Source organism: Podarcis vaucheri, assembly GCF_965113315.1.
Source record: "Podarcis vaucheri genome assembly, chromosome: 8".
Lineage (NCBI taxonomy): Eukaryota > Metazoa > Chordata > Lepidosauria > Squamata > Lacertidae > Podarcis > Podarcis vaucheri.
In genome coordinates this window covers 12210138-12234605 of record NC_138766.1, presented here as the reverse complement: position 1 = coordinate 12234605, position 24468 = coordinate 12210138, and the positions used below count along the sequence as shown (strand labels likewise).

The 24468-nt window shown below is 41.9% G+C and overlaps 4 protein-coding genes across 11 annotated transcripts in view; 3 read left to right on the top strand and 1 right to left on the bottom strand.

Moving 5' to 3' along the window:
* The window catches only part of TMEFF1 (transmembrane protein with EGF like and two follistatin like domains 1), a 106226-nt gene extending 104355 nt beyond the window's left edge, over positions 1-1871 (top strand). For all 3 annotated transcript variants that reach the window (XM_082234607.1, XM_082234606.1, XM_082234605.1), the window contains one exon: positions 512-1871. In XM_082234607.1, coding sequence (XP_082090733.1) covers positions 512-596 — 85 coding nt within the window. In that variant the 3' untranslated portion in view covers positions 597-1871. The remainder of the gene's footprint in view (positions 1-511) is intronic.
* MAJIN (membrane anchored junction protein) overlaps positions 1-24468 on the top strand; it is a gene marked incomplete at its 5' end in the record, with an annotated part of 238719 nt that overhangs the window by 77141 nt on the left and 137110 nt on the right. The gene's annotated exons all lie outside the window — the stretch shown is intronic.
* Positions 2322-10119, top strand: CAVIN4 (caveolae associated protein 4). The gene is made up of 2 exons (XM_082234611.1): positions 2322-2829; positions 7964-10119. The coding sequence occupies exons 1-2, from the start codon at positions 2416-2418 to the stop codon at positions 8618-8620; spliced, it is 1071 nt and encodes a 356-aa protein (XP_082090737.1). The 5' UTR covers positions 2322-2415; the 3' UTR covers positions 8621-10119.
* The window catches only part of SLC12A7 (solute carrier family 12 member 7), a 99630-nt gene continuing 93251 nt past the window's right edge, over positions 18090-24468 (bottom strand). For all 4 annotated transcript variants that reach the window (XM_082234233.1, XM_082234232.1, XM_082234234.1 and 1 more), the window contains 2 exons: positions 19759-19892; positions 18090-18817 (listed from right to left, as the gene is read on the bottom strand). In XM_082234233.1, the coding sequence (XP_082090359.1) occupies positions 18726-18817; positions 19759-19892 (226 nt within the window). In that variant the 3' untranslated portion in view covers positions 18090-18725. The remainder of the gene's footprint in view (positions 18818-19758; positions 19893-24468) is intronic.

Here is a 24468-nt window from a genome sequence, read left to right as displayed (position 1 = left end):
TTCCAGTTTCTGTATAAGATTCCTCCCATGTGACTGCAAGAGTCCCTATTTTCCAGGGAGTCCCGGGTTTACAGAAGCCGTCCCAGTTTCTGATTTTATCGCAGAATGTCCTGCTTTTCCTCAGGACGTTCCTGTTCGTCGAAGAAATGTTGGAGGGTATGGCTCCCATGCGGCTAAACGTGCAGGTGGAAGCGTTCTGCAGTGTACAACCTGAAGCACAAGCTTCCTCTGCTTCAGCCAGTAGTAGTGCCTCTGGTGTGTAAACACTTAGTAGTGCCTCTGGTGTGCAAACCCCAAAGCGACAACACGTCTGGCTTTTGCAGCAGATGTCAATAATGGATGGTGCAGCCTTTAATGTTCTGGAGGCTTTTGTCTGTGAATTAATCGTGAAGTGGTCTTTTAAAATACACTCGGTTAATAAATCATTTCTCTTCCCCCATCCCATCCCATCCCATCCCATCCCATCCCACCCCACTCCCTCCCTCCCTTCTTTTTCTGCTTCCGGTAACAGGAAATGCCCAAAGAACAACAGAGGACGACGGCAGAAGCAAAATCTAGGCCACTTTACTTCAGATACGTCATCCAGAATGGTTTAGAGCAATTTTTATACCTACAATGCCCATGTGATGTACAATTTTATTATCTTTTTTTAAAAGAATGGAAATATTTATTTCAGAGGCCTTATTTTTGGACTTTTTTTTTAGTGTAGCTCTGTTTTGTTTTATTTCGAAAACAGCTGACAGCAATGGACTGCTCTAGTAACTTCTCATTTCATGATTTGAAAGATGCGGTAGTTTATTTCCTGTATTGTATCACATGGTTATAATAATAGACTTGTGCTTTACTTACGGAATGTAACATTTTTGGGACCCGAGACATTTCACCAATGGTTGTAGAAAAAGCAAAATGGATCCCATCCTGTTTCTTAGCAAACAAGGCATGACATAAGGGTAAAGATGTTTACAGCGTACTTTTCTTACAAGGAATTAGAAGACACTGTGTTTAAATACCGTAGATATTTAAATGTTTTTGAAAGTTAGTAACTGATTTTTTTAGACACTGCCAATCGCATGACTTGTGAAGATGTGTACTTGTGTGTAGTTGTTACATATTTATAACGGGTTGAATTCAGACTAATTCAGTTGCACGTAATTCTCATTGAAATCAGTGGAACAAGTTAGTCATAACGATTTCAGTGCAACTAATTTAGTCTAGATCCAGCCCAATATGTATGGACTGGGTCAAAGCACCACCGTCTTCATAAATATTTGACACTTTATTTTTAAATTGTAAAATAATGATGATGATAATAATAATAATAATATACATTTCTGAATTTGAAAGCTTGCCCAGTAGAGCAAAGGGCATTTGCCCTGCAGAAACAGGTCTTGGTAGACTTGTGTATTTTTTATTTTTTTAAAGTTATGTTTAATAAGCAAACTCACATGATTGGGATTAAGCCTGTGTTGGTCACTATTTAAACTGCTTTCATACTTATTACAGTTTTCTAAAGAGGATACCTGTTTTCACATCAACAAATAAAATTGTATAGTCTTTGTGATTAAAATGCAAAAAAGGAAAAAAAAAATTAAATACCATAAAAGATTTGAGCTCTTGCCTAGAATACTTTTCAAGAGCTAAGAATGTGTCTCATGCAAATAAAGTCTGCTGGTTGTAGTTATTATATTAATAGGATGTTAGTAGTTGTTTGGAAGATCCAGAGCTAAAATGTAACTAGGGTGTGTTCCAGCTGTTCAACATGTAGTTTTAGGCTTTCCAATTCTGCATGTAGGATTTAATAATTTGTTCAATAAAAAGGCTTTCAATATTTGAACTGGAAAGAAATGTCAATACAATGTTTTCCCACGATATTTAATCTGCTCTGAGTCTGTTTATTCTTTACTGGAAGGTTTGGAAGATAGTGGCAGCACTTTTTCGTTTCAGTTGTCCAAAGGCCATTGGAAAACATTGAATGCCCTCCCGTCACCTGCACCCAAGAAAAGAGCTTAATTAAAACAAAAGCAACAGTGGATTTTAACAGCATGCCGGTTCATTCTTTGGCTTAATTAATAAGTTGCTTAACTATTCCTGGATTAACTCGAGAAAGTTGATTGGTAGAGGTATGTGATTCTTGGAACGTATGTTCCTTCCCCAACTTTGCTTCCTAATTTTAGAGGTTTCATGTTGCATACAGAAAGCACTTGAACAATCCTGCGAGGCTGTTTTGTGGTTATAAATATTTGACAAGTCTCCTGGGCTGAAGTTTCAGACCCTACTTTTGAACATCCCCTAAAACCAGCTGTCGAGCGAACTCCTTGCTCCAGTGCCAGAACTGCCCCGCTGGAGTTGGAGCTGCAGCTGCCGCGAGGAGTTTATATTTCAGCTCCTGTAGAGCGATCCGAAGAGGGGAACGGCATGGATCACCGAGAAGCCACCTTGGAGGCGGATAAAATCCACCAGAATCGCCTGCCCAGCGTCCCGGACGACGACGACGAGGAACAAGATGCCGCCTTTACCATTGTCAGAGTCCTGGACAAAGTGGCGACCATTGTGGACAGTGTGCAGGCGAGTCAGAAACGCATCGAAGAGAGGCACAGAGAAATGGAGGATGCCATCAAGACCATTCAGATAGACATTCTGAAGCTCGCTCAGGCCCACAACAACACCAGCTACACAGTCAACAAGCTGCTGGAGAAAACCCGCAAAGTGAGCGCTCGTGTCAAAGAAGTGCGGGCACGTGTCGAGAAGCAGAACACGAACGTGCAGAAGGTTGAGGCTAAGCAAGAGGAAATGCTGCGGAAAAACAAATTTCGTGTTGTCATTTACCAGGTAAACAGGGTTTGGGGTTTGGTTTTGATTGCAATCGCTTCTGCCGCGTTCATCACCGTTTCTGACATCCTTGTTGGTTGTTTAACAAGCCAGAGGGAGGTAAAAGCAGCCTTTCCAATATCAAGTGTGTGTGATATGCTTTTGATTTATTTAATTTTTAGAAAAATTGATTTCTGCCTCTGAACGTGTTGCAGTATGAATCTGCCAGTGGCAAAGCACTCGGTCTATTATTAGTGTCAAGAGGCTTCTTCAGAAGCCAGCATAAGATTAACTGTAGATCAGCAAGGACTATTTGTTGCCTCTGTGAAAGGCAATCTGGGCAGGCGCTTGGGAATCATGACAGAGTATTCCATGCTTGACTGTCATCCCTGTTATTTTTCCAGAGAATTAACTAGAGTGCTAAACCTCTGAATTTCTCTGCACAAAGTAGTCTTTCCATTAATTGTGCTTTCAGAAAAGCTGATTTATATTTTGCTTACTGGTTGTTGGACCTTATTGTAAGTTGTGATCCCCCCCACCTCAGAGATTTACTTCTAAGCTCTTCCTGGGGTGACTCTTTTGCATACCATTCTCCGGATTTCTTTGGAATTGCTGATCTCAAAATGACTTACCCCAAGAATAGCTTGAAGTGGAAAGGAATGAAAAGTTGTTGTGCTGAATGAAGGTGTTTGATGCATACACAAATATTTCATGTACCAAGTGTGCCCAAATGACTAGTTTTTGTGCTCAGATGGCAGGGGCACAGAAGTGATCTTTCCTGTATCTGCAGTGCTGTGTTTAAGAGAGATTCAGGATCCTCAATAAGGGCACCCAGAATTGAGAATATTTAGCATCTAGCCATTAGAACATCAGTTTTCTTCCTTGTAAAAGCAGCCATTGATGGGAAAATCTAGATTTGCCAGGCTGTTAGGGTTCAGATTGTGAAAAGTGATTGACACTTAAATAATTTCTTTCATGTGAATGGCTTTTTTAAAGATACTTAGTCCCATCGATTTCAGTGGCAGAGTTAAATACTGTGTTAATTCTCTTTCCTTGAAATCAGCAGGACTAAAAAGTGATTAACTTTGACAGGACCAAGCCTGTGGTTACAAAAAAATTCAGTGAGGCCTATTTCTAAGGAAATAAGTTTGCAAAGTGCACATATTTGGGTATGAAGGCAAAAATTTCCTTTATCACCCTGTACAACTGCTTCTCCCTATGGATTAAATGGTAGTTCACTATTACACACACACACAAAAAAAAAATCTTTTGAAATTATCCATTCACATTACAGCTTATTGCAGACTCTAGTCATTTCTACACACACACAAGCTCTGCAAAAACTACAGGTGCTTGGAAATATATTTGTAGAACCTTAGGCAAAAAATGAAGTGTGAATTTTCTAGTCTAATAGTAAGTTACTACTGAACTTATAAAGTTAGTAGCTCTACACCCCCGTGGCATGTCTCTTCTGTGAGGTGCAGAAATCCACTGATGTTCGGAGACCAAGAGCAACCTTTACTATATTAGTACATAGTCAATGTGCAGCATGCTCACTGGACAGGATGGTCTATGTGCCTAGCTATGGCACAGAATCAAGCCTGCTGCATCCCTCCCTTCCGCTAAACTTGGCAACATAATTCTAAAGCATGGGGCACCGATGGGGAGAGCGCTGCATGCTACTTATAGCACACACTAGCTGTGGGTAACTGTCATTTGGTTCAAGCCAACTTCAGAGCATGGGTCCCGAAGCTTGCTTGTTTAAACAAACCATAGTTGACATTAAACTCCATTAAGGTTTCAGAAGACACACTAAACTGTGGCAGAAGTGAACTCCTTGCAGCTACCCCAGAGCTCTTTGCAGCTACCCTAGAGGAGGCATGGTGGGCATAACTCAGGTGTTTAAAGAGTTGTGCTGATGATGCCAATGTTGCAGGTTCAATCCCTGTATGGGACAGCTGCAGATTTCTGCATTGCAAGGGGTTGGACTATATGATGGGGCACTATGCAAGTGTGTGGCACATTCTTGACTCTAAACTATGGCTTAGTGTCACATGCAAATGAGGCCGGTGTATAATCCTGCTGAGATCTCAGCTGAGATGATCTGGATTCTACCACCTGTGATATTTTTGCAAATATTGGAAATAATCTCAAAATTAGTGGCAGGCAAATCCCCGAGCAGTAGATTGTGCCTGTGGAGAATGAAATGTTCTCTCTAGAAAAGAAAACAGCTGCCTGGCCGGCAGCCAGAAATTTGGGTTGGGCCCATAGCTCAGTTGCCAAGCACATGCTTTGCATAGGAAGATCCCAGGTTAGAGGTCTGGGTTGGAAAGGGTCTCAAGTATCAGGGCTGACTGTGAAAAACCTCCCACCCCCAGATCCTAGGGAGCTATTGCCAGTTAGCGAATAGTAGGCTGTGAACAAGGTGCCAAGTACTTGTTGTTCATCTCCAGCAGTTTTGCCATCACTGGCCAGAACATCAGAAAGCTGCAGATTTCCCAAGCAATTGCATAGAATTCTGCCTGCACATTTCCCCTTTGATCTCTTTATATAATGTAAAGGGAACAGAGACAATTGGACATTCTGGGAAAGGACTTCAGAGATCCTTGAGACAGAGTCCTTCCCTCCCTTAAATGTACTATATATGTGAGTGAATGGTCTATCTATCTATGCAATTTCTTTACTGCGGTGAGGGATTCTGATAGTGGTTCAGTCACAGCAGGACTTTGGGGCAGATGTTTGGGGGGCCCATGCAGCAGAATGCCACCTAAAGAGCTCCCTTCCCTTAAACCATTACAACCAGTGTAAAATTTCCCAACTTTACAGTTTTGATCCTATCAAAAGCCAGTGGTAAAGTTTCATTTATTCCAAAGGGAAATTTACAGGGCACTCCTATGCGTGTCTACCTGGAACTAGATTCTCCTACTCCTTAGGAAGTCTCGATAGGATTGCACTGTGCATGTTCTGAATTTTCCTCTATATATTTTTTCTTTGTTTCTACACAGCGTCTTGACATCTTTATTCTTTAGTATTCCGTGCAATGGTTAGGACTTTGTTAGTTTCATTTATGTTTTAGAACATTTTTTAAATAGTATGCACCTAACTGCCATAACGTGTTGATGTGGCAATCGGGTGTTCAGTCACAAATACCAGCCAGAAAGCTGGAATTAGCTGTGTCAACTTGGTTGAGTAGCCAACCAGGTTTTTTGGCTATACAAAGTGTGAAATGGCCCTTTGCTATATTTATAACATAACATTTTCCCTCAGTCGTGTTTAGAAAAAAATCAAACTACATTGAGAAATCAAATGTGCTTATGTGATTATTGATCAAATGTGATCAGTAATCACAGACTATGCCATGGGATTTTTTTTTTTAGCCAAATGGTTATACAAAGTTTGTGAATGACACCCCATCCGCTCCCTCACAGTCCAAAAGGAGTATCCAGCATTCTCTTTTTACCTCTTAGCTGATGCTGCATCCAGTTCCTGCAATCTATTCAGATGTTTTCCATGCCATCTTCAGCAGGGCAGGGCCCTGGAATGTGCAAAAGTCAACAGGGTGGCGTCCCTGTTTTGCACTGGAGGCCTGGAGTGACTTTAGCATTAGCAAAAAAGGACAGGAGCAAAATCAGTACATGGCATTTACTAAAACTGGGACGGGCACACAGGAATTTTTTGAATAGCTTCTTCCATTGCACACAGCCATAGCTGCCAAGGTGGTCCTTGGAGACCAAAAGGCGGAGTATCAAAAATTTAATAGGAATAATGATGTCCCACCTTTTCCCCTGACAACACTCACGGCAGCTTACAGATAAAAATAATAGCAGCTAAAAATATTGGAGGGGGGAAGCGTTCATTAAAAAACAAATAAACTTTGATAAATTATACACACACACTTATAAAAGTAAAAATTACAAATAATTACAATAAAAGCAGCATGACACCAGCCCTTTCATTAAAAGCAGTCAGTTCCTGTTGGGTCAAGAAAGTCCCTCCTCTACAAGGAGGGAGCTAGTCAAATTTCTGGGAGCAGCCACCAAGAAGGCCCTCTCCCACTTCCCCTGCAAGCATAAATGAAATATTGGTGCTGCGTGTAATATATTCAGTTTAAAAGTAAAGGTAAAGGGACTGCTGACCATTAGGTCCAGTCGTGGCCGACTCTGGGTTTGCGGTGCTCATCTCGCTTTATTGGCCAAGGGAGCCGGCGTACAGCTTCCAGGTCATGTGGCCAGCATGACTAAGCCGCTTCTGGCGAACCAGAGCAGTACTTGGAAACACCATTTACCTTCCTGCCAGAGCAATACCTATTTATCTACTTGCACTTTGACGTGCTTTTGAACTGCTAGGTTGGCAGGAGCAGGGACCGAGCAACGGGAGCTCACCCCATCGCGGGGATTCAGACTGCCAACCTTCTGATCGGCAAGTCCTAGGCTCTGTGGTTTAACCCACAGCGCCACCTGCGTCCCTATATTCAGTTTACTTGATGAATAGATTGTCAGATAAAGCAGTTGCATCAAAATGCCCCACCAGCCTCTGCCTACTATACCCTTCTAAGGCTTTGCTGCTCTGCTTGCATTTTTGAGCCACTGAACCAACCAGGTGCAATTAGACTTGCTGCTCTGTTGTACTATGTGTGACCCAACCATGGTTTACCAAATGGATCGATTCTTTGGACCGATTCTCCTAGCCATGGTTGAGTGTGACAGTGACACTCTTAAATGTCTGTAAGAGACTAACCAGGAATTTGGCTCGTGCCAAAGAGGAGGATAGGAGTTGAAGATGGCAGAAAACATGCGATGCCATTGTCCACTCCTTATCGATCACCAGTGCTATATCTGCCTGGCCCAAGGGAGAAAAATACAAAACAAACCTAATGCCTTTTTTTGGCTGGGGGGCAGGGAGCTAGCATAGGAGGCAGCACAGAAGATAAAACAATGATAATGAACATAGGAAGCTTATACTGAGTCTACTGTCTACACTGGCTGGCTGTGGCTATCCAGGGATTGAATCTTGCATCTTCTGCCTGCCAAGCCCTTCTGAGCTATATTTTGTTTTGGTGCAGCAGTTGCTAAGGAGCTGGCCATCTGGAAGCACCTTTATTCCTTTCCTCCCTCAACAATAAGCCCCTTTTGACACATTGTGCTTTCACTTGCAGGAGGACATTCCGTGCCCATTGTCTCTGTCAGTAATCAAAGACCGAACACAAGGGGAAAACCTAGCAGATGCCTTCTGCCCACCTGATGATCTTTCTTCCGATGAAGAGTATTACATAGAAGAAAGCAAAGCAGCCCGGTTTAAGAAGTCAGGCATGAGACGTATCAACAATATAAAGAAGGCCTTCTCAAGAGAGAACCTCCAGAAGACAAGGCAAAATTTCGGCAAGAGGGTGGACAGGCTCCGAACTAGAATAGTGACGCCAGAGAGGAGAGAGCGAATAAGGCAGTCAGGAGAGAGGCTGAGGCAAACTGGGATCAGATTTAAGAAAAATATATCCAGTGCAGCACCAACCAAGGAGACCTTCAAGAAGAAGAAGAAACCTAAAGAGCAGGCAGTGGCTGAAGGTCAAGATGGAACCCAAGAGGCTACTGGCGATACAACAACAACAGCTGATAGTGGGGATGCTGAGCCAGTCTCTGAAGAAATTTCCTACACAGAGGTAATAACCAAAGTGAAGAAAGACAAAGGTGGTGGCTCAAAAGGCCCTTCTCGGGCCGAAGAGAAGATAGTGATTACTCCTGAAAAAATAGTGCTCAAGCAGGAGGCAAAAGAAGACGATGATATCCTTCTATTGGATCTGAAGCAATCTGCCTAAATAGCAAATCCCCGTCTACTGTGGTAGGGAAGGAGCAATCCCTTTAACTTGGGTAGATGTAGAAGAGCGGTTTTCAAACTTCCTTCAAGTAGCCCTTTCTTCTGAACTGATTTGCCTGCTGATGAAACCTTGGAGAAAACCTTGGCTCTTTGCAGAAGATTCTGGGGCATGTTCAAGAGCGCACTCCATTCATTTGGGGTGCCACATGAAACGAGGGCATGTTGCAGGACACACCCAGCACTTCCCCAGCATGATAAATGATGGCAGACAAGCTCTCCTTCAAGAGCTTTGTCCTTGGTCATCACAAATGTTTCTATTGGGGAATCCCTGATAAACTCTCAAGGAACACCACGCCGTCCAGGAACGTAGTTTGGAAACCACTATTTGAGATAGGTGTGTGTTGTTTAAATTACTGGTATGTGAGGAAAATATATCAATATGTATATAGTGTTTTTTGTTTATAAGCAATGGATCATCATCTGATGTAACCCTGTAGAAATGAGGAACTGATCTCCTTTGATGTATATACATAAATGCCATTTATCTTAACAGGTATTACTAATGGGAGGCATCTTAATGGCATCAGTTCCTTCATTAGTCTTCTGTATCTGTATTTTATGCACAATGACAACCAAACAGTGCAAATCTAATTAAATGACTCATTACTCAGGCAGACTCTTCCACCAAGGGGCAGGGGTGGGAGAAAATGAGTTCAGTAACAGGTACCTTGCTTTTCTTGAAGGCTACAGTTGAACGATTAAATTCTTTTCATCCTAAGCAGAAATGCTAGACGAAGGTTGTTCTAGAAAAGCTGTAGCAAAGTTGGTTGGTTGTTGGACTATAGTCAGAGAGAGCCGTCTGTGGCAATGGAAAGGCTATGAGGAATCTACTAGGGATGCGAAAGGGAATTCAGTGATATTGGCAAGACACTGGAAGAAAGCAGAGGCCTGGTCAAAAACAGTGGCCGCAGGCCTCGTTTTCTCAGGAGGCAACATTGTGGAGAAATAGCTAAATGGGACCTTCATGTTTGGAGACCTTGGGCACTAGAGCTGGGACAAGCAATCACTAAAGACGGGGGTTGCCCTTGAATGTGGTCTTTCCAGAAACATCTGGCTGATCTCTGTGGGAAACAAAATGTTGGGTTAGATCAAATGTTAGTTCAGCCCACCTTTTGTGTGTGGATTTTATGTGATTCAACTTGGTAGGTAGGTAGGTAGAACAAAGGATTCAGGGAAAGAATAGTGAGGTGAAGATTCCTGAAAAAGTATATTGGACTTAAATTCAGAAGTGTGAATATGCCAAACCTACCCATGGCTGTCATTTGCTGTAATATCCCCTGCCGCTGCCCCCCTAAACATGTATGAAACACCTTGTCATGGTTCTTATTTTCCATTCAAATTTGAATCCCTTTGTCTATCCAGTGGGCACTGAAGCAGCGTGGCTCCTTAAACATTTGTGGTTGCTGGATTCCGTACTTCTAAATAAATATATTTACAAAAGGGACTGATTATTTTCGCGTCAAAGCATGTATCCCTATAGACTTTGCCTACCTGCAAGTTCCTTGCTTTTGCCCAGTTTTGTGGTTCCAACATTGACTACACTCCAAGCCTTAAAAAAGACGACACCAAATTTACATCGAGCAACAATGTATTGTGTGACCTGTGGTTGGCGGCTTTTGTTGTTGCCATGATTGTTGCTAGCTTTTTTGGAGGGGGTCAGTGAGCTATTTAAACTACTGATGCTTTGCCTCTTACTATCAGCAGTGCTACTGAGCACCTTCTCTCTCTCCCTCTTCCCCTAGTTATGGGAGTTTCCTCATTATTCATTTCCCACATACTATAGCTTGTCTGAGTGCTCACTGGAAGGACAGATCGTGAAGCTGAGGCTCCAATACTTGGGCCACCTCATGAGAAGAGAAGACTCCCTGGAAAAGACCCTGATGTTGGGAAAGATCACAAGGAGAAGGGGACGACAGAGGATGAGATGGTTGGACAGTGTTCTCGAAGCTACAAACATGAGTCTGACAGTGGAAGACAGAAGTGCCTGGCGTGCTCTGGTCCATGGGGTCACGAAGAATCAGACACAACTAAACGACTAAACAACAACAACAATAGCTTGTCCAATATGGGCTAGAAACCTGCCCTTTAAAAACAAAATCTGGGATTCTCAGGACACAGGAGTCAATGGCCAATATGCTAAGGATTTTTCTGTGCTTGCAAGGGACATATAGTCTTGAACGTCACATCTAGAATATTGTGTACTGTGTTAGCACTTAGCTATAGGACCCAAGGAACAGTGGTTATGAGAGAGTACAGTGGTACCTCGGGTTACAAATGCTTCAGGTTACAGACTCTGCTAACCTGGAAGTAGTACCTCGGGTTATGAACTTTACTTCAGGATGAGAACAGAAATCGTGGCATGGCAGCAGCGGGAGGCCCCATTAGCTAAAGTGGTACCTCAGGTTAAGAACAGTTTCAGGTTAAGAACGGACCTCCAGAACAAATTACGTTCTTAACCAGAGGTATCACTGTAATGCTACACTATGTATTTTGGTGGTGCAACAATTTCAAAGTGGATTAATGTTTCCAGATTGAGATGTGTGACTTCATTGCAATGGAACACACAAGAGAAGGCTGTATAAGGGAGAAAGCCTGCTTCAGACGTACTGTAACTATATTTCCACACATTGTAAAAGACAAAAGTGGTACCAAATGGAAATAATTTATTACTGTTTTAGATGGAACTTGTTGATCTTTCTTTACAAGCTATGCTGACATGCAGGTTTCATTGCCAGCTTAAATTTCGTTAAAGAACCAATATGATCTTAGTTCATGATCTTATTTAACCTGTACTTTGCTCTGCATGTTTTACTGTTTATCCCCAACTTGGAACACAGGGATTAGCTCTAAAATAAAAAAAGAGGACTGAATTAAAACCTGCTTCTTACGTACATATTCAGACCTACAGAAGAAGACAACATTCCTGCTCCTCTGTGGCAAATCGTCCAATGATCAATTTGCAGAGCATTAACTGGAACACAAAGATGGATAATTTTCTTATTTTAAATAAAAATCTCAGCACTGTGCTTGAATTTGTCTTGGAAACATTTCATCTGAATTCTGTGGCAGATTTTTAAATTATCCCATTAGAACAGATCTACAGAAATGTCCTTAATAGCAAAATAGATCCTGGAACATGTGTATTGTTATCCAAATATGTAACATTAAAAAAACCACCACAATTCCACCCACCAGCCCCTCTTCACAAAAGCAAGGTGTCGTTTTTTCCCTAATGTTGTCTAGTCCTATTGCAAGGACACAGCAAAGACACATGGAATTATGTTTCACCTGACCAACTTTGGCTCTCTTGGTCATGTTCCTCTTCAGCCCAAGCCTATAGGTCTCCTCCATTTCCCTTATTCCCTTATTCAGCTGCAGAAGAAACACATGGTGTTTTAATGTCCCCCCCCCCCATGGAACAGAAATACCCCCCTTCTCTCCCACCCACCCCCAGGCTCTTATGACTTCTCTGTCACAATTAGATGAGTTTGAAACGAGGCTCAAACCCTCCAACACACTTCTGTTTATGCAGCTTTTGAAGCTGGAATGGGGACTAGAACCACCAAAGTAATGTCAGGGAAATTATACAGAAAATACTGCTTGCATGCAGCAGCTTTCTGTTCTAGCAGCAGCAACCCAGCACTAATGGGAGCAAGGATACTGTCTTGACTGCACAACTTGGGTAGGCAGCTGGGGGGCAAGCTGCTTGCTGAGTGTGCATTTGGAGAATTACTCCAACCTGCTTTCACTTTTGCCCAGAGATGCTGAATTCTTTGTGAATTCGTATGTGAACTGACCTGACCTGTGTCTCCAGGACTAACGTATGGATTGGAACTTCAGTTATCCTTCAGTTATCTATGCCTCTCTGTCATGCAATCCTTGCTCCAAAAATATAAAAAATGCATTTTAAAATACATCTTTTTTTAGATAAAATGCACATTTTCATAGAAAATATGTTTAGGACTGTGCATTTTGTGAGAAAATGTTTCAATGTGCTAATTTAAATATGGATTTTTTGTGTGCAGATTATTTCTTTAAAAATGCAAATTAACATGGAAACAAGATGGAGCAGACTGAACACATGCAAAGCTGAAATGGACTGAAAACAGACTGATCCATCAATCTCTACTCCTGCCCTTCGCAGAAGCACACTGCAAAGTGGCTTGGGCAACCCAGTCAGATGGGTGGCATATAAATAAAATTATTATTTCAATTAATTAATTAATATTACAAAGCTACAGCCAGCTTGGCAATTGCCATGATCTGTCTTGGAATCCCTCCTGTTTGTCGGAATAAATGTCTGGTAGCAAGTGGTCTGCAATTGGTAAATAAGCAAAAGAATGGACGAGGTGAGAATCTGAATCTTGTTTTTAATTCATACTAAGCTTTATCTCTGGATTTTTTAGGCTTTTTAAATAAATTCTTTCCCCAAAGAGAATACACAGCACATAACTGTGGGGGACGCGGGTGGCGCTGTGGGTTAAAGCCTCAGCGCCTAGGGCTTGCCGATCGAAAGGTCGGCAGTTCGAATCCCCGCGGCGGGGTGCGCTCCCGCTGTTCGGTCCCAGCGCCTGCCCACCTAGCAGTTCGAAAGCACCCCTGGGTGCAAGTAGATAAATAGGTACCGCTTACCAGCGGGAAGGTAAACGGCGTTCCGTGTGCGGCTCTGGCTCGCCAGAGCAGCGATGTCACGCTGGCCACGTGACCCGGAAGTGTCCCCGGACAGCGCTGGCCCCCGGCCAATAAATGTGAGATGGGCGCACAAACCCCACAGTCTGTCAAGACTGGCCCGTTTGGGCAGGGGTACCTTTACCTTTACCTAACTACAGCAGTATCTTTGCCACTCTGTTCCACTGCATTGCTTGTCAGCTGCAATATCATTGAAGATTACTCATTGAACATTTGATAAACAGGAGTGCAGACCAGCTCAATTCTGCGGTGGGCATAATCCCATTAAAGATGCCAGATTGTTGACAGGATTGTCACACATCTGAGGGCACATTGTCCCTCAAGAATGTTCCCTTTAGTCCATCCATCATCCCCAAAAATCACTGTGGCCAAGGAGACAATCACTATTGTTGTTGTTTAGTTGTTTAGTCGTGTCTGACTCTTCGTGACCCCATGGACCAGAGCATGCTAGGCACGCCTGTCTTCCACTGCCTCCCGCAGTTTGGTCAAACTCATGCTGGTAGCTTCGAGAACACTGTCCAACCATCACGTCCTCTGTCGTCCCCTTCTCCTTGTGCCCTCCATCTTTCCCAACGTCAGGGTCTTTTCCAGGGAGTCTTCTCATGAGGTGGCCAAAGTATTGGAGCCTCAGCTTCACGATCTGTCCTTCCAGTGAGCACTCAGGGCTGATTTCCTTCAGAATGGAGAGGTTTGATCTTCTTGCAGTCCATGGGACTCTCAAGAGTTTTGCAATCACTATTGCTAGCAGCCAAATTCAATTAGTTCTTTGCTGATTTGAGAAGCTCCTCTGCCTGGTCCTGCCAGCAAAAAAACAAACCCATGCCTATCCAGAGGTCAAGCTGTTGACTCATTTAGCAGCAGAAATTTACTGAGAGGGAGCACAAAAAGATCAACTCAAAAGGGTTGGGGAAAACCATAGTGCTTGAGTTCTACTAAAACCACATTGGGGCTTCATAGTGCCCTTTCTGTCTTGGAAGAGAACCTAAGATAGGCTGGTCAACTTTGGGGGACTCCCACTTCCAACAATGGCAGTATTACTTTTCAAATGGTTTTCATGCACCTTGGCTTTAGGATAAGAACCACCCCCATTTCTCAGGAGTCGGCTGGTGGGGTCAGTACCCTAAAACTATCAGTAGATAGTAGTGGTTGCTTAGGAAGTAATGAGAATCAGCTGACCCTGAGTGTGAAAGGCTGGTGTGAGAGCATTTTTTAAAAAAATCTGAAGGACATTATCAAGGGCACTCGATTAGATAGCATTTTATAATTTAAAATAAACCACCCCATTCACTTCTCTAAAACTGGCACTCAAAGCCGAAAGCTGTCCATCTTCCATGTAAGTAGATTATAACGAGAATGAAATGTGTATTGTGTGGAACAAAGTGATAAAATTTGGGGCTATTATTTGCTTGAGTCCCCTGCATGGAGCAAACTAGCACATCAAGGAGAGAGCTACAGTGGAAGCTTTCCTACCTGATAAGCATTTACACTCTGAAATGGTGCAATCCAAAATTCTGCAACCTCTGTCCAAACAGATTCTGTGGAAGCAACATCCATAAGCTACTGAAGCGATACACCCCCTGAACCTTTCTCCAGGAATATCTGTAAGAACTAAACGAGTGTCCTAAATCACATGGGTTTTGCCCATGCCAGCATCATGACATGCTTTTTGGCTCATCCACCCAGTTTTTTCTTACAGACGTTGCCAGAGTAAGGTGGGACTAGACCACAGGGTAGTGATTCCTATGCGGAATATCCAGCAAAATAATCTCAACTGAGCCACTGAGCAGCCACGAAATTAAAAGACACCTGCTTCTTGGGAGAACAGGAATGACAAACCTAGACAGCATCTTAAAAAGCAGAGACATCACCTTGCCAACAAAGGTCTGTATAGTTAAAGCTATGGTTTTCCCAGTAGTGATGTATGGAAGTGAGAGCTGGACCACAAAGAAGGCTGATCACCGAAGAATTGATGCTTTTGAATTATGGTGCTGGAGGAGACTCTTGGGAGTCCCATGGACTGCAAGAAGATCAAACCTCTCCATTCTGAAGGAAATCAGCCCTGAGTGCTCACTGGAAAGACAGATCGTGAAGCTGAGGCTCCAATACTTTGGCCACCTCATGAGAAGAGAAGACTCCCTGGAAAAGACCCTGATGTTGGGAAAGATGGAGGGCACAAGGAGAAGGGGACGACAGAGGACGAGATGGTTGGACAGTGTTCTCGAAACTACCAGCATGAGTTTGACCAAACTGCGGGAGGCAGTGGAAGACAGGAGTGCCTGGCGTGCTCTGGTCCATGGGGTCACGAAGAGTCGGACACGACTGAATAACTAAACAACAACAAATGCCAAAAATTCCTTGGAGGCAAAGAAAAGGAACACATGGATCCACTCTTCACTCAGGTTGGCCAACTCAACTAAATGAGCCATCCTCCTTTAGGCACAATAAGTTCACTGGTTAGTATGCCAACCCTTTTCCTGTGAGATAAGGGTTTTAGCCATAAATTCACAGGGTTGAGAAGAGAAAACACAGGAAAACATTTTACATGTTAAAAGATACATAAGCAATTCTTCTTAAAATAGCCATTCCCTTCTAAGAAATTGACCAACTACAGTACCTCTGAAATTCTTCTACTTTTCAAAAGCAATAGACACTTGCTAAGCCTATGACGACAGTGAAGTGATGTGTTTCAAAGCACCCTATTAAGGTCACTTGAGAGGACAAATTTCAAACTGTTCATGGAGTTATCTGGAGCACTGTATGACTTCAACTGTGAAATACGTTATGGACAATCAATAAGTAATTAGAACATCCCTAATGATTGCAACAACCACAACAAGGTTACAAAAATAAACTACAGAAACAACAAACTAATGATAGGGGATGAAGCAACTGCTAGCATAATAGCATTCATTGCATAATAAAAACTTGTGAGCTGTAATATTTATGTGAAATGCTAACAGTAATTAGCTTTCACATATCCCCATCCCACCCGTTAACTAATATGCAGTACAGTAAATGGATACTATTCATCTATCCAGATTTTAAAGATCAATGATAACAGGATGGAAAACCTCTGAGGATTTTTTTATTCTAGAGCTACAAAGATGGCTCTGAAAATGATGCAACTATGCATGGTGGAAAATCAACATTGCACCAACCAGCCAGCCACACAAATGCACATGCACACCCAGGGTTACAGCACTGTTCTTGAACCCAGTTGGTTATGTGTTCAAAAACATGCCCAATGCACATGGAACCTATCCATGCTCTCCATCCCATACAAACCAATTCTGAGAGTTAAGGATTGTGCTAATTGGTCTTATGTACATTACATACCTGGTAAAACATCAGATGTGTCTTGAATCTCCAGTGTGCGGGCACTGAACTATCCTGTCTGCTACCGCGCACACGATCTGTGAAATCATGTTGTGATTCAGATGTTCATTTCTAAGCTCTCTTCAGAAAAATTAGTTTCTTCTCTTTCTGCATTACAGGTACCTCGCTGAGAGTAGAAGCTTGCAATCCCATCTCTAACAAAGGTTATATTTGCATTTATTGTTTGAAAAATCTCACCAATATATCAAACAGTTCTAATTTCATGCATGGGTAACTTACATACAATACATTTCTTAAACAATCCACAGCAGTGGCAAGAGGAGGAATGACCACTGGGAGGAACCCAGAAAGAAGAGATTCTGTGGGGCATCTCAACTGGACGCCTTCATCTGCCCCAGCTGCAACAAAACATGTCTCTCCTGTATTCATCTCTACAGACACAGCAGGCACTGTAACTCTCCAATTGTTTGACATAACCCTTGAAGGCACACTCTTCCAGTCTCCCAAGACGGATGCCAACCTAACTTATGCACAATACGTTTTTAAATGTGATAAAGGCTTGATCTAATAAGTAATTTAATATTCTACTTATTTGCATTTCCACCCCCTCTAACAAACCCCCAAAGTCATTAAAAAACACGGTTTTTCTCATGGTGAAATTTCCAGAATTTTCACTTTAAGTAATATTAACAACACTGCTGGTGCTGTTACCAAGTGCACTTATTTTGCACTCAACAGCTGCTGTATTTAACTCTCAGTTGCTTGATTCTACCTGCACCTGTACAAAATATCTTATTTTCAATATTTCAGTTTCGCATTTGGGTCTCCAAAAGAGCCCCCTTCCAATATTGAGTGGAAATATATAGTTATGCTTTTGGTACAGGAAGTCAGGGAAGTGGAACAGTCATGCTACTGCCCAAGAGGATGGAGGACTGATAATGGGCATGTGTTGATCTGGTGAAGTCAGGAGTTTACCAGAAATTTGAGGAAGAAGCAAAACTCCAGCCACTCCCTGCCTACTAAACAAAATGGGTACTATGCAGCTTATAGGCCGGCAAGTGTATTAGAGAACGAATTTTAGACTTTTATTTTGCCATTTGTAGGGTCCAGTCAATATTGCTTAAGAGCAGAGTATTCTTAGTTGTCAAGTTTTTGCATTCTGATGTCTTCCATTTCCCTACAGCAGCTGGACACGTGTAACTTCAAAGGCTTAAATGATTTATTCTAGTGGATTTCTTCCACTCCAAAACAACACTCTAAAAATAAGATTAGATCTTGCTGTACAGTACTTGTAAGTGAAGTATTATCTTTTTAAGGTAGACTCAGCTTTCAGCAGCAATTTAAGCCTGGGCTCATAAGGTCCAGCCACTTTCAAGTAGTCAAAATTGTGGTTCCTAAATCAAAGGACTTTTATTCAACCAGTGATCTTTAATTAAAATACAATGCTAAACAATTCACAGAGTTGTGGATTAAAATGAATACAGAACCATAGAGACTTGGTAAGGAGACAGAACCTGCTTCCAGTTAGCAGGGTCAATGGTACAAAATATGTAGGCCAGACTCTTATAAAATGGTTCCTGGAAGCCCCATTTCCTCGTTTTCTTTTTTTAAAAACCATCATTATAAAAAGTAGTACAAACTTAGGAGTCTGTTCCTATGTCCAAGAAGCAGCTATTGTATTTACTAGGAGCTATGTGCAAAAAGTATGCCCCTCTGTGTCCCACCCTAATCCCCAGAACAACAAAAAAAATCGTCTCCCAGTTTTCTACATTAAAAAAATATACAAGCATATAATACATTTATTCAATAAAGACACATTTTAGAGATCTATGTAGGGAATAATTTTGCTTACATAATTTTATAAAAGAAAAAAGAGAGGATTCAACTGTTTGATTCTATTTCGTATGCAATAAATAGGGCTGGGCAAAAGTCATTAGTCCCAACAAGATTTGCCAAAGTCCCACATTTAATTCCGGAAACAGATGTTATATGAAGTAATATCGGTGTGTTCAGTAAAATTATTAGGAGTAAATGGTGATGACTTCACGACCTCCTCCTCGTACCAAGAGCACTCTGTTCAAGCCTTCTGTCAAAACTTCCAAGAACTCCATATCTGGATGTCAAAGTAGTCAAGGTTTTAAGACCTGGAATAAAATTGTACCGAAACCTTATGGTGATTATATGCTTCCCCTTCTCACACCCAAAGGTGCAAACTGCATCCCTCTCAAGGTATGTGTTAGCAAAACATTCTCAGCTTCCTTTGCCCGACTTCATACCTCTAATCAGCGATGATCTCACTGGGCAAATCACTCTCATTCCCAAATTCAACTTCAGTTCCGCATGGGAAAGTAAAATGGGAATTTCTGTTACCTGTTATCAAATGTAAATTGTAGATTTATCCGGAAGCAAGAAGTGTGAGATTTTATCATTATGTAACTGACTTCCCACATTGTTATTACCGTATCTTTCGCTCTATAGGACGCACCCGACCATAAGACGCACCTAGTTTTAGAGGGGGAGAACAAGAAAACAAAATTTTCTCCCTCTCTGCGCAGCGCCCCTTCAGCGAAGCGGCAGCAGAAACGGATCCCCTTCCATTTCTCCTCCTGCTTCACTGAAGGGGCGCTGCGGAGAGGGAAAGGTGCACAGCGCCTCTCCAGCGAAGCAAAGCCAGGAGAGCAAGAGGGGTCGGTGCACACCGATCCCTCTTGCTCTCCTGGCTTCAGGGATAGCCGCCATTAAGCCTCCGGAGCGCAGTGGGAGTGCTCCTGCTGCGCTTCGGAGGTTTTGCGTTGCTTTCTCTGAAGCCATGGAGCCTGCATTCGCTCCATAAGATGCACACACATTTCCCCTTAATTTTTGGAGGGGGAAAGGTGCGTCCTATAGAGCGAAAAATACGGTAAATCACTTATCTCCCCTGCATAATAGGTCAACTGTCTTTATTTCATACAGTTCTATTCAGTATTTCCCTCATCTGATTCTAATATGGCTAACAGATTTTGGGTGTTGCTGGATGGCTGCTTTGATGCCTAAAGTGCACCAAAAAAAGGATACAATTTTCATCCCCATGCCTGTTTTTGGGAGGACCAGGCATGTTCAGTAACACCAGTTGGGCATGTTGTGACTTGTTTAGCACAACTCCATTGAGCTTGACGGCAGTGTGCATCCTTCGCACATTCGACTGGTTCCTACAACATAGCAACAATTAGAGATGGATCAGCCAGCACAATCTTACTGGTAAGTGCAAGGAAAAGGTTACTGTTGCAGCCAAAAAAATCTTAAGCCATACAACATAGCAAATGCTTAGTAATCAGCAGGTAATGCCAAGACATTTCCTAAAAATAAAACAAAATACTTGAGCACAGTGTCTATGAAGTCTAGTCGACTGTTGGGCTTGTGGACTGGATCTAGCTTTGGAAACAAATATATCTGGCCCTTCTGTAGACCTGCAAAATTTAAATCAGGGAGTGATAAAACATTTTGTTCCAAGTAGCATAGAAATACTTTTGTTTTTTGCACTTTTTCTAAGTCAAAAGGCTACCAAAGTTAATTTACTCCTTTAAGGGTTCTTTCATCAATGACTTCTTCATTCTTACATTGACACAGAGCAAGGGCAAGAAACCCATTTTTTCTCAGGGAATCACATTTTCCACCAGGAATAATCTGCTGAGAACTGCCTGGTGGCATAGGAGACTTGCTCCAGCCTGATTATTTTGGTTGCCCTTCTCCGTATTTGTTCTAATTCTGCAACATCCTTTCTAAGGTGTGGTGACCAAAACCGCACACAGCATTCCAGGTATGGTCACAACATAAATTCACATTTCAGTATTGGTAGTTTTATTTCTGATTCCTTTCCGTATAACCCTCAAACTGAATTTTACATTTTTCTACAGCTGATGCATACTGGGTCAAATTTTTAATTTAGCTATTCCACAGCAGACTCCAACATCCCTATCTTGCCCCAGGCACTGTCAGCTCAGACCCCATTAATGTGTGTGTGGAATTAAGTTTTTTGCCCTGATGTGCAAAAACCAAAACAAGGAAAGGAAGGCTGTGGGCTACATCTGGCCAAGGAAGAAGCCTCCGTAATATTTTTCTGCAGTGCTCCAACAAAGAGAATTGCCTCTGAAGGTGGAAAACTTTTTCCAAAATGTGTTGGGCATTAACAACATTTTCTTGCCCCAATGTGCAACACTTAAACTGAACTGTATTTGCCACTTTAATATTAATTCTCAGGGGACATGAATGTCACTGGAGAAAGAGAACCAATAAATTAGGCTTAGATTTCTGTACAGTATGTGCCTAATTTTAGACAAATTATATGCTCAGCTGCTCCCGTTAACGTAACACTAAAGTTTTAAAGTACACTGATTGTGAAAATTAAAGGACACAACTTTATAGAACAATAACAGCTGCTATGTTACCTTCGAAAAACTCAAAAGGCAGATGCCATTCTTCTTATGAATGCAGTACAGTGGTGCCTCGCAAGACGAAAAGAATCCGTTCTGCGATTCTCTTCGTCTAGCGGTTTTTTCATCTCGCGAAGCAAGCCCATTGACAGATTAGCGGATTAGCGCTATTAGCGGCTTTTAGTGGCTTATCTGCTGATCGGATCAGCTGATAAGCGGCTTAGCGGCTTAGAAAAAGGGGGGGGAACTAGCAGGAACTCGCAAGACATTGTCGTCTTGCGAAGCAAGCCCATAGGAAATTCGTTTTGCGAAGCACCTCCAAAACAGAAAACTCTTTCGTCTAGCGAGTTTTCCGTCTTGCGAGGCATTCGTCTTGTGGGGCACCACTGTAATGGGCAATACATGCCATGGAAAATTCTCCAACTGAGGAGTTCCATCACATTTTTCAAGGGTGGCGAGGATACAAAAGTTAACTGTTAGGGTCCTTTTGCCCTTTATTTTTGTTTCTTATTCTTTAAATATAACATGCTTTGGAACAAGCTAGGGTACAAAGCCAATTTCAAGCCATGACTTAGTATCTTTGCTTGTTCTGAAGCTGTTAGCCATAGTTTCCTGGTCCAGAAAACAAGTGTTATCTGGAGTCTTCCTCGTTTGTTTGCTCCTTCATGTCAAAGGAGGGACAAAGAGGTCTCACGGACAGCTGCAAGTCACATTCATACCTTGCCTTATTAACCCAAGATATGATCATCTAATTGCAGCACTTGCTCCTGACCTAGAGAATTGTGGGAACACAGGAGCCCTGCTACATAAATATGTAAGGAGTCAACTGCATAAGCCTAATCATGGGTCTACAGTCATACCTAGGGTTACAGACGCTTCAGGTTGAGTTTTTTCGGTTTACGGACTGCTGAAACCCGGAAGTAACCGGGTTTTGGTGGTCGCGCATGCACAGAAGCACTAAATCGCACTTTGTGCGTGCACAGAAGCGCCGAATCGCAACCGGTGCATGCACGGACACAACGCTGTGGGTTGCAAACGTGCATCCTGCACGGATCACGTTCGCAACCCGAGCGTCCACTGTATATGAAGCAGGTCATGGGTTTCTGTGTGCATGCCTGGTGACAGTCTGTGGTCTGGCACACAGCTGGATTTTGTGCATGCAAGAAACCAGATCCACGGGCAGAAAGCTTTCTGCAGGCTGATCACATCTGCTGAATCAAGACACTTAGGTGCCATACAATGATTATGGAGGATGGATATGTAAAAAGACATTTGGAAAAAAAAATGTGAGAGAAACATCAGTGCTATGTGTGAAGATTTTTGGTATAAAGAACTGATGACTCACACAGAGGGAAAATCAAAGAACAAAATGACAGGGATATTCAACAAAAAAGAAAAAAAGGCAGGAGAGAGCCCTTAGTAATGCTTCAAAGCAGGGGGATGGAAGAAGTCACAGGAGAACAAAAACTTGCATCGCAATCACTTTCATGAGGTTGAATGATCTGCCTCAAAAATGACTCATTTATCCACATTAGTTTCTTTTTATAATCTTATCTGCTGCTATGCCCCCCCCCCTGTGGATGGAGAGTTTGAAGGTATGCAATATTGCACACTATTCTTACAAATTAAGCAACTGAACACAATATAGCTTAACAAACTCACGAGATTAATATCTGCATCTATCTTTCCCACTTCCTAATTATTATTATTTTTTAAATCACCTTTATTGTCATTGTTATAATCTTTGCAATTATGTCAATGTTAGCTTATCCAGAAACTACTATGCATCTGGTTATTGAGATAATTAAGGGGGAAAGTTGCACCCATGGGATTTCGATGAAGGAAATGTCAAATGTTTTATACAGGCAAATGGTGACCTTCATTTTATGAAACACATAATGTGATTTACTCTGAAGAAAAGTAGTAATAAAAAAGAGGCACCTAGCTTAGAAAAAGGAGAAAAGCGTAAAAGGAAAATATGACAGGAAGGCTAAGCCATCACATTCACATGCTAAAACATAATGCACAGGCCCAGTGAAGATTCAAAAACAGCTAATTTGGAAGAGACATGCAACAACACTTAAACAATAAAGCACAGAAAGCAGGAATAACAACCTAAATTAAATCAAATTCGACTTACAGATTTCCCCATTCTCTACATGGAAAAGAAACAAATGTGCAAAAATATTACATAGCTATATGGCATATTTTTCTAATATAGCACCTTAAAACACAATATAACTTTATTCATTTCCTAAACATTTTAATCACTAAAAATTAGTATATCTCGTGTGATTTTTAAAAACAAACCATAGCACACATTCCTAAAAGTATGGAAACGTTTAAATTGTCCCCTGTTCATATTGTACAACAGTTCTGCACTGCTCTTAAAGTGGCCCCTCTAATCTTTAAGTGATTTCCTGCAGTGTTAATAGCTCAGGGGCAGACACAGAGATGAAACTATGCAAACAAGCAACTCCTCAGTTTGCACACTCCCTTTCCAAAATCTTCCTTCATCTGAAAAAGGAATAAATTCTGACTCAACATAATATTGTATTCATCTATACTTGCAGCATTTAAAATGCCTACTTTTAAATTTTCTGTTTCTTTATTTTTTATTTTCAAAGCTTTTTATTATGGTGCTTTAGTTTTTAGCTTTTACATTTTGGCTGGTTTTTCCCCATGTTAGTTATGGTTTTCAACCCTCTTTTTGTAATCGTTTAATGTGGTCTGCAATTTTTTTTTGCAGTTGGCTTTTGGGTTAATGTATTTTTCCTCCCCACAACTCCTTGATGGCAGGTGAACATCATATTTGGAAGGGATTGGATATTTTTCAGCTAGAGAGAGGAGAAGCAGGGAGACTGTAGTGTGGGCTAGCAGCTTCCCACCTCTGGGAGAAACAGTATCTGACCACATCAGCTCTCTTCAAAAGGCAGCAAGCAGTAAAAGACAAAGCTGTATGAACGTAACTGAGCATTCAGGTATACAATAATTCTTGGCCAGATTGAAATGAACCTATTCGGTTTTTGCCATTGCCACGGCGTTCTTAAATTGGACAATCAAACGTAAATTAAAGTGGTGTGAATTTTCTTTCTGAGAGATAAGCAACCACAGCAGTAACCTTACAGAAGGCCAAAACAATAACTTCTGAAGCAGATAGGTCAGCAGGGAAGGTTAGCATGGAGACATAGGAACATATTGCAAGTACACAAACATAGGTTGCAATGCTGTAAGACATTTATGTCTTTTGGGGAACAGATTTCTATCACACTATTATTAATCTTCCTAACAAATCACCTGTTCCGCTACCGTGTATGACAATTACAGATGTGAAGTCAGTTACTTTTATTAAAAA

Excerpts from the sequence above, each read along its gene's own strand:
- CAVIN4 (XM_082234611.1), top strand. The coding sequence starts at position 2,416 with ATGGATCACCGAGAAGCCACCTTGGAGGCGGATAAAATCCACCAGAAT. Across the intron at positions 2,830-7,963 it reads TTCGTGTTGTCATTTACCAG|GAGGACATTCCGTGCCCATT; the intron begins GTAAACAGGGTT and ends TTTCACTTGCAG.